Raw genomic sequence first — 8,833 nt, 5'->3', positions numbered from 1 at the left:
ATCTATCTTGAAATAATTGTATCTGTCTTCTAATTAATTGCACCTATCTTTAATTCAATTGTACCAATCCTTAATTAATTGTAGCTAATTCCAAATCAATTATACCTATTTCATATTGATTCGTAGATCGGTACAATTGATTTGAAGATAGGTACAAATGCCACGATTTAAAAATAGGTGTTATTATTAGGAATGATAGAGGTTTAAAATAACCAAACTACGAAACAGTCGTGTAATGTAAAATACGAAAAATTTTGAAACTCTTTTGTATACCAGCAGAATTATTTCACATAAATTTCATAGGCTTTCTGTCTAGTAATGAATGATTTAAAGATAGGTGCAATTGATTTGAATCTTTAATTATTTTAAAAGACACTGACAATAACAACTCAAAATAAATATATACTCCCAATAAAATACGTTGTACAGTTCCTTACATATTCAAGTCACTGTCAGAGGGATGTTCATTATTTTAAATAAAAGAAAAAGAATTAAACCTAGTCACTATTAAATTATATCTTTCTTTAATTCTCTTGTGGATTTGTTTCTATTGCACCTAGCTATCTTCAAGTCAATTGTACCTATCTTTAATTCAGTTGTATCTATCTTCAAACGAATTGATAATGGGTATGATTCAATGAAACCTATCTTCAATTGAATTAGAGATATGTATAATTCTGTTAAGGATAGGTGTAATTTATTTAAAGTGATTTTAAACCTAGGTCTAATTATTTAAAGATGGGTTAATTATTTCCACCTATTTTAATTGATTTAGACCTTTCTTTAATTCAATTGTACGTATCTTTAATTCGTTTGAAGATACGTGTAGGTTCAATTATTTTAAAAACAGGTTTAATTATTTGAAGATAGGTACAAATATATGAATATATGTTTATTTGGCGTTCTATACATATTGTTAATTTGAATTTACTTGGTAGTTTTGGATATATATAAGATCATTTAGAGCTTTCAATTTAAGATTCTTGAGAATTCAGCACAAGCTTCAGATCATTTACAGAGACTTGGTTAGGTGATCTTCAGGCAAACAAAATGCGATTTGTTTTGGTAAGTTATTTTTCTGCAGATAAAAGATGGTCATAATTTGGATGTTTAAAACATAACCAAATGCATTTGTTTTTTTTTTAAAGATTTGTCATCTTCTGTTCATATGTACGCTGTTCCTCTCTGTTGAAAGTTGGTGGTTTGTGAAAAGCGGAAACGACAAAGGATGTCCATACCAAGTAAATTCAAATTAACAATATGTATAGAACGCCAAATAAACATATATTCATATATTTGTACCTATCTTCAAATAATTAAACCTGTTTTTAAAATAATTGAACCTACACGTATCTTCAAACGAATTAAAGATACGTACAATTGAATTAAAGAAAGGTCTAAATCAATTAAAATAGGTGGAAATAATTAACCCATCTTTAAATAATTAGACCTGGGTTTAAAATCACTTTAAATAAATTACACCTATCCTTAACAGAATTATACATATCTCTAATTCAATTGAAGATAGGTTTCATTGAATCATACCCATTATCAATTCGTTTGAAGATAGATACAACTGAATTAAAGATAGGTACAATTGACTTGAAGATAGCTAGGTGCAATAGAAACAAATCCACAAGAGAATTAAAGAAAGGTATAATTTAATAGTGACTAGGTTTAATTCTTTTTCTTTTATTTAAAATAATGAACATCCCTCTGACAGTGACTTGAATATGTAAGGAACTGTACAACGTATTTTATTGGGAGTATATATTTATTTTGAGTTGTTATTGTCAGTGTCTTTTAAAATAATTAAAAATGATTTTAATGTTACATCTGTATGATTTCACCATTGGTATTTACAAATTAAAATTATCCAGCTTTCGTTGATACTATTTGGTTGATATTTTCAAATTGTCATCTTCCAGATAAGAATTTTTTGAAGAACTTTGCTCATTTTCCATTCTCGTGGTTTTCTCGAAATGTAGCGCCGAAAAATGACAATGCTGCAAAAAGAAAGCATGCCAAATGAAAAAATAAAAAAGTATTTATCTTTTAAAATAGTTGATTGTTACCATTGAAAAATTAATTCTTTCACATTTACAATCTGAAACTTCAGAATTATGCAGTCGAATCCATCTTTTATGATGCTAGATTTCGAAAGTAACCCTAAAAATGCCAGTCTTTTAACATGAAAAGCAGTCGAACAAATGAGAAACACTGTTGTCATCTTGCGCTTTATAAAGCCATGCTATTGTACAGAAATAAAAAAAAAAAGTTACATGATTTGCACTGTTTTGAGTCAGTACAAGGCAAGGAACTGCTTTAAAAAGAAAGAGTACATGGACAGCTACATTTGACGAGAAACAGCGATAAACCATCTGGAAACTATCACAATCTATCAGCTAAGAGTAAATAAAAATCATGTCAATAATTACGTGTGAATTACGCTTTAAGTTAGTTAAATAAACTTAAAAGTAAGTGAGAAATCACTTTCAAATATATTCTGTTGCCTCGTTACACAATTTCGCATACTAACAATGTGACCAGGGATGGCAATCGAATATAGGTAATCGGTTAACCGTCAAACGTTCCGACCGATTAACCGGTAAATGATTTAAATTAACATTTTCTTGATTTTTTTCAAGTCACTCTATCCGTATACACAAAAAACTAAAAAATACGATAGAAGATAAAACCATTCCATTCATCTTTTCGACCCTTGATCAGAAAACTACAAGTGTGTTTTTTAAATATCAATTTCAGGGGATATTATTAGATTAAGAAATTCAGGAAAAAAACTTCATCAATAATTTTCCAGAGCAGATGTCACACAAGTTCATTATATATTGTCGCAATTATAAAAAAAAAATAATCTGAATTGTAGCCCGTAATTTTTTTTTTACCTGGATAGGTAGGCCTAACTGAAAACAGCAAACATGTCAATTTACAGTGCTACGAGTGATTCGGTTATTATCATTAAAGAATATAGGACACGGAAAATTTCGTCGTCAATGCAGAGTATAAAGAATGGACTAACAATAAGTATGAAAAACGTCAGTCAGCATTTGACTTATCATAAATTGTATTTGCTGACAAGGTCATTGTATCGATCATAGAACTTACGAAATAATGACTTAAACGAGACTGCTGATATTTTTGTTTCATCAACTTGTTTGTCAATAATTTAACTCTTTTTAGAAATTGTTCACACGTAGAGTATGCTCTTGCGTATCGAATCAATTGAGATATATTAACTCTGTACATGTATGCAGGTGATGAAGGTATATTTCTTCATAAGTAAGAGAAGTTGACGATAGAAAAGTTGAAGTCATCACGTTTTTCATAAAGCTTGGCTATTAGATTACTATTAACATCTTTTAAAGGAAAATATCCAAATATGAAATAGATGTGTCAGACTCTGTGGTATCCTTTATCTCAAGCTCATTAGGATATATGTATCATCATAAGAAAGAAAATTACCATTGTTAATTGACAATTGAAGTTGCTGAGTTGAAGGCCACAGCAAGTGTTTTCTTTTCACAGCATAAGATTTTGCACAAATATTGCTTCAGATGAAAACAAAAATAGGTCTGCTAATAACTGGGCGCAATTGGTATCCATAGGAATTCTAATAGATTGTTGGAGGACCTGGTTCCAAAAAAAAAAACAAAAAAAAAACATAAATACCAGGTATTGTCAATCAGAAACCCAAGAATATTTTCGATGTCGACTTCAGAGTACTTGTGTGTGCACGTGCTAAATAACATAGAATTACCCCTCAAAATACGCTGTTTATTTTCACTTTTAACTTTTAAGTAAGGAAAGTCAAAGGACAAGGTCAAGGGTCACGAGGTCGGTAAAAATATCAAGTCCATATCTCTTACAGTTCTTGTGATACAAGGTGTGACAGATGGACAGACAGACAGACAGACGGCGGGTAGAGTGATCTCTTAGTGCCGCTCTGCTCTGCAGGCAACACAATAAGTGAACGTACGTTTTTCAGAGAGGAACTAGCGTTCTATGACGTAATATAATATTCCAAAACTTTCGCTAGAACTATATACAGTTATGGACTCTTTTGGTGTTGAATATGGTTTGTTATTTGCCAGAAAAATATCAATATTGACCGAGGCGAAGCCTAAAACATTGTTTCATTATATAGTCAGAATTTGAAAAAAATAAGACATTGAAGGCTGCATGATGAGAGCACTTTCATTTATGAACTTCAGTCGTTGAAAATAAAAAAAATATCCAGATTATACTTTGTAACATCCATGTATTCTTTTTCGGGTTTCGGTATGTTTAGAACGCCCAAATGTGATCCAAAGAATGATCATGAGATTGGTTTGTCTAACCTTTTTTCTCCTCATATACATATCTGGCTTCGGTCGTTGTAACCATTGTTTACAACGCTGTTTATAAGGTTGATTATGACTTCACAATACCGCTGCACGCGCACTGACCCTCTGGTGAATAAGGCCTCAAATCCGGTTAATATGTAGTGTTATGAACTGTTTCCGCTTGTATAGATTATACAGGGACTATAAATGAATAATATGATAAATATAATGATTGCATTTATAATTCTTCATAACTTGCGCGATATTTGAGGACAGTGGATTAACTTTAATGTTTCTCTCTTAATTACGTGGGTTCAATTATCTATTTAGGAAATTTTATTTTGTATCATCTGTTTGGTATTTGTGTATTTTACTAGTAAAAGACGTTAATGGTAATCTTATATCAAACGTAATAACGTAAATTTTTTTTACACCCTCAGTTATATAGCGATATACCTTTATCAACTATGTACAGGGTTTACATATCTCAGATGATTTGATATGGAATAGCATGTTCTACCTATGAACAAATTCTAAATAGAGGTAAATATTTTATCGAACAAGTTAACGAAAAGAATATCAAGATGCCTATATAAATTTCCTAAGTTCGTTGGTCAATACAGTGATTCATTCTATATTTAGTCAAATGCTGAATGGTGTTTTCATACTAATAGTTAAGCTTTCATTAAAACACTGAATTGTCTCTTTTTTTTCGTTGTTCGGACACGGAGTAAACGGCGGATGTCACCGGTCGGCAGGGCATGCTTCATTCCTCCATTTAACCTGATCTTACCTTTGATGTTTTAGAGGTCCGTGCCCTGCTTATGATTTGTACTGTTTTAATGTACTTTTGATCTTTATTTCTGGTTTTGGGGGCGGGGGGGGAGTGGCCCCCACTTTTTTCCCAACATTACTTATACTGTAGGAAATGTTCATTGGAAGGCTGGTTTGGCCCCCCATCCATTAGTGATATAAGGACAATGTAGTATAAAAAAAAGATACTGAAATTAGCTGGCATTGAAAAAAGTTGGCCTCTAACACACACCCCCCCCCCCACCCCAATTCTCCCCCCCATTTGTTTTTGTTTTTTTTTTGCTTGTCAACTTTTTCAAGCAAGTAAAAAAATTCTCTGGCTGCCCCCCCTCTTTCAAAAACGATGCTACCTGGCTGATTACTCCTCGTTTTTACATATATTTCATATTCAAATAGGTGTTATGAAGTGATGATATCATTTATTCAAATAACTTTTTCAAACTGGTACACATGATACTGCATGGAGATAACGAACGGTATTCAAATCAGGAGCAGAGCAAACTTGAGCTCTAAAAAGAGATTTGTTTGTCAGAGGTAGTTAGGTATTATGGAGAAACAAGCATCCACCGGTTATGTTTTTGGGTCGGGTTGGGAGGAGTCCAGAAAATCTTCGGGCGAGTAGGAGGTTTCCAGACAGTTGATCGTTTATTCCTGTTTCTGCTGTAACTGCAGATTTATAGTTTGAGTGTTACTTAAAGAAGAGATTGAATTTTCATTGGCTGGAATACGAAGCCGGTAGAAAAAATACAAAATACTTATCATACTTAAGACTCTTGTCCATACTCGACATTTCAAATTAAACCAATTTAAAAAGTAAATAAAACTTCTCCGCCGAATCGTAGGATTCGTAGGTCTGGTGATCTTCATATGAATAGCATGCATTTCTATACGGTAAGTTAATTTTTAACTAAAGAATAGTCGTTAATTATAATGTTTTATCGCCTTTCGGCACTGATTTTTATTCTTTGCAGATTGTTTTTTTTCTCTGTATGTGTCTCCTCTCTGTCCATTGCAATGGTTGGTGGATGTGGGGCAAAAAAGGGTCCAGCAGTTCATGCCCAAGGAGAGGTGATTTCCAAAAAAACTGTTGTTTAGCTTCAACATTATAGACCAAGTATATTTTGTTGTTGTTGAAATTGTCAGATTGCCATAGCCATAATGTAGAACATATGACAAGGTAAAATTATTTGGTTGAAAGCTATATATAGTGTATCTGAGCTAAAAAAAAATAATGATGATAATTGGAGATTAAGTGTAAATATAAAATATATAATTATATCTTATTTACGTTCAATATAAAAAGTCCCCAGTTTCGAACTTAAATAACCTCACTTTTCTGTAGTTAAATTGTTTATAAATTTTACTTTATTTCAATGTTAAATGGGATAATAAATTGTTTATTCAAAGAATTAAAAAAAAATATCTTTAACACGTAATCAATTTAAATTGTGTTATTGAAAGTCCTATTTTTGACTTTAAAAAAATTAGCGGTTTCTGCATTCCCAACTTTAATGACATCAAACAAACATAAATGATATTTACAATACTGAATTTTCAATAAGCTGTTTTCTTTTCTTTCTTTTTTTTGTTTGTTTGTTTTACACGGCAAACACGAGTAACAGAATGTTTATTATTAACTAAAGTATATGTAGCTTCTAGCGCTCGCAAGTGTTGGCTATAATATAGCGTTATATATATAGTGATTCGATAATGATTTTGTTGGATATTCATTTAAAGTATGTTGCTGTTGATTAAACTACATCATACTAATTCTTCACCTTTTAATACTTGTAGAGGCGGCCCAACCCTATTATTTTGGTAATACCCAAATTGATTGCCTGCTTTCGTTCCTAATACGTCACAGGGGCAAGCGCAGTGCACCATGGAGAGGACGTTGGGACCTTGTACACCGGTTCATTTATTACAGAGGAAAATATTTCGAGTTTTTTGGTAAACGTTACAATACTTTCCTGACAAGTTCTATTTTATCAAATAAATTCTGCAATATGACTAGTGCATTACATTGCAGAGTTTATTTGATAAAATGAATTTTGTCATTAAGGACATAACAAAAAAAAAAAGAATAATTATGGAAAATCGCACATTTATCCTTAAGATAAATTTTACAACAAAAGTTTAAGATGAGAAAGAGGAAATTGTTCGTACAAAGAGAGGACATATAATTTTTGAATGAATTTCATGTGGCACTAAAAAATTTTTATGTGAGAAACTGAATACTTACAGATCAACAATTGTTGATTTTTCCTTACTAGATGATTCCTCTGTAAATATTGGCAATGGCCGTGTTGGCGGACATCGATGTGGAGGCGGTATTGAAGGTTCCCCGGCCGGCTACAGCGAACTCAGTTTGGAGTGTATTGAACGCTGTACCAACAGGTACACTGCTAGTTTCGGAGGCTACAATCTCTTACTGAACAACTGTAACAGCTTCGTTAACCGACTCTCAGAAGTACTCTGTAGAAGAGGTACCCAGTGTCCGTCATGGTGTGGCTGATTTTAAATCATAAAGAAGTATTGGACCGGGAGATATGATAATTTGAAATTGAATGGAGAAATGGTACAATAAAATGTGGTAGTTGTACTTTTTATATTTTTAAGATATGTATTTTAAATTGTACACATTATTCTCATTCTTTATTTTATTCATTTCAGTCATTCACTCATTCATTCAGCGCTGCGCAATGCGATTTACTAACACTCTATGTTGTCTTGTTCAGTGTCTGTTATAAACCTAAACACCCCTATTTAGTTAATGTTGTATTCCAGGTAGACTACCAGGTAATGTTGTGAATGGGTTATTCCATTATGTAGTGGGACATTGATTTCTATTGGTCAGTGTGGTTGATTGGTTCTAAGGTAGAATTGGCGGGAATTACTATAATGATTTCCCTTATTATGAGAACTGGTTTCTGAAGGGTGTACCTGTGTATAGTGAAATTACCTTTGTTTAAGTGTTGAAGACACCACCCTTATTCCTGTGAGTAATTTAATAAATAATTAAACTACTAAATAAGTATCTAAATAATTTCTTAATGAATGAGAAATCTAAATAATTCATTTTAATTCATTTTAATCTAAACTTGCTAAATAAAGTGTGAGTGTGTGTAAGGAATGTATATAAAGATTGGTAAAGATCTATAAAAAGCAAGTTAACTATTTTAATCTATTCTTGCATCCTAAATAAAGGATTTGAGAGTTTGTTATAATTTTACGCATTGTTAATTAGGTCAGATATATTTGAAGTGAAGTCAGATTGGTTTAGCTAGGAGTTAGGAATTCACCTTATTCCATAAATGGGTATGTGTTTGTGTATTGATCAGATTGATTAATGTAAATATTGTTTATAAGTTATTTCTATGAATTAGAAGTAAAGTTTAATGGTTTAAAAAGATAACTAAACTGAGTGAAGTGTGACCTAATAATTTTAAACGGTATAAATGTAAGTGAACTATAAATGATTGTGTTAAAGTTGTGATTTATCTGTATGTATTGTCTTTGTATTGCTTTGTGTGTGTATGTGCTTACATGTTACTGTTATTGTAGGGTTGAATCTTATCTGATCTTATCTGATATGAACCTATACCAAAATAAATTGGATCCACACCCGAGAGAACCATCTTGTTGTTTTATCAAACCAAGAACCGGTTACAAAAAAA

At 31.8% G+C, this 8,833-nt stretch overlaps 1 protein-coding gene across 1 annotated transcript; it reads left to right on the top strand.

Moving 5' to 3' along the window:
- Positions 1 to 5,953: 5,953 nt before the first annotated feature.
- LOC134267558 (uncharacterized) lies at positions 5,954 to 7,745 on the top strand. Its single transcript, XM_062749766.1, has 4 exons — positions 5,954 to 6,047; positions 6,128 to 6,224; positions 6,951 to 7,106; positions 7,430 to 7,745. Exons 1-4 carry the CDS (start codon positions 6,024 to 6,026, stop codon positions 7,669 to 7,671), a joined length of 519 nt encoding a protein of 172 aa, XP_062605750.1. The 5' UTR covers positions 5,954 to 6,023; the 3' UTR covers positions 7,672 to 7,745.
- Positions 7,746 to 8,833: the final 1,088 nt, after the last annotated feature.

This window comes from Saccostrea cucullata, unplaced genomic scaffold (assembly GCF_032062105.1).
Source record: "Saccostrea cucullata isolate Sc308-1 unplaced genomic scaffold, CSIRO_AGI_Scuc_v1 ctg10060, whole genome shotgun sequence".
In the NCBI taxonomy this organism is placed as follows: domain Eukaryota; kingdom Metazoa; phylum Mollusca; class Bivalvia; order Ostreida; family Ostreidae; genus Saccostrea; species Saccostrea cuccullata.
The sequence above is the reverse complement of the archived record's forward strand: the minus strand, read 5'-3'. Positions and strand labels throughout refer to the sequence as shown.

Bases quoted from the DNA above. Each gene is read 5' to 3' on its own strand.
- LOC134267558 (XM_062749766.1), top strand. From the start codon at position 6,024: ATGAATAGCATGCATTTCTATACG. The intron at 6,048-6,127 runs GTAAGTTAATTT...TATTCTTTGCAG, and splicing joins ATAGCATGCATTTCTATACG to ATTGTTTTTTTTCTCTGTAT. The intron at 7,107-7,429 runs GTAAACGTTACA...TTTCCTTACTAG, and splicing joins AAAATATTTCGAGTTTTTTG to ATGATTCCTCTGTAAATATT.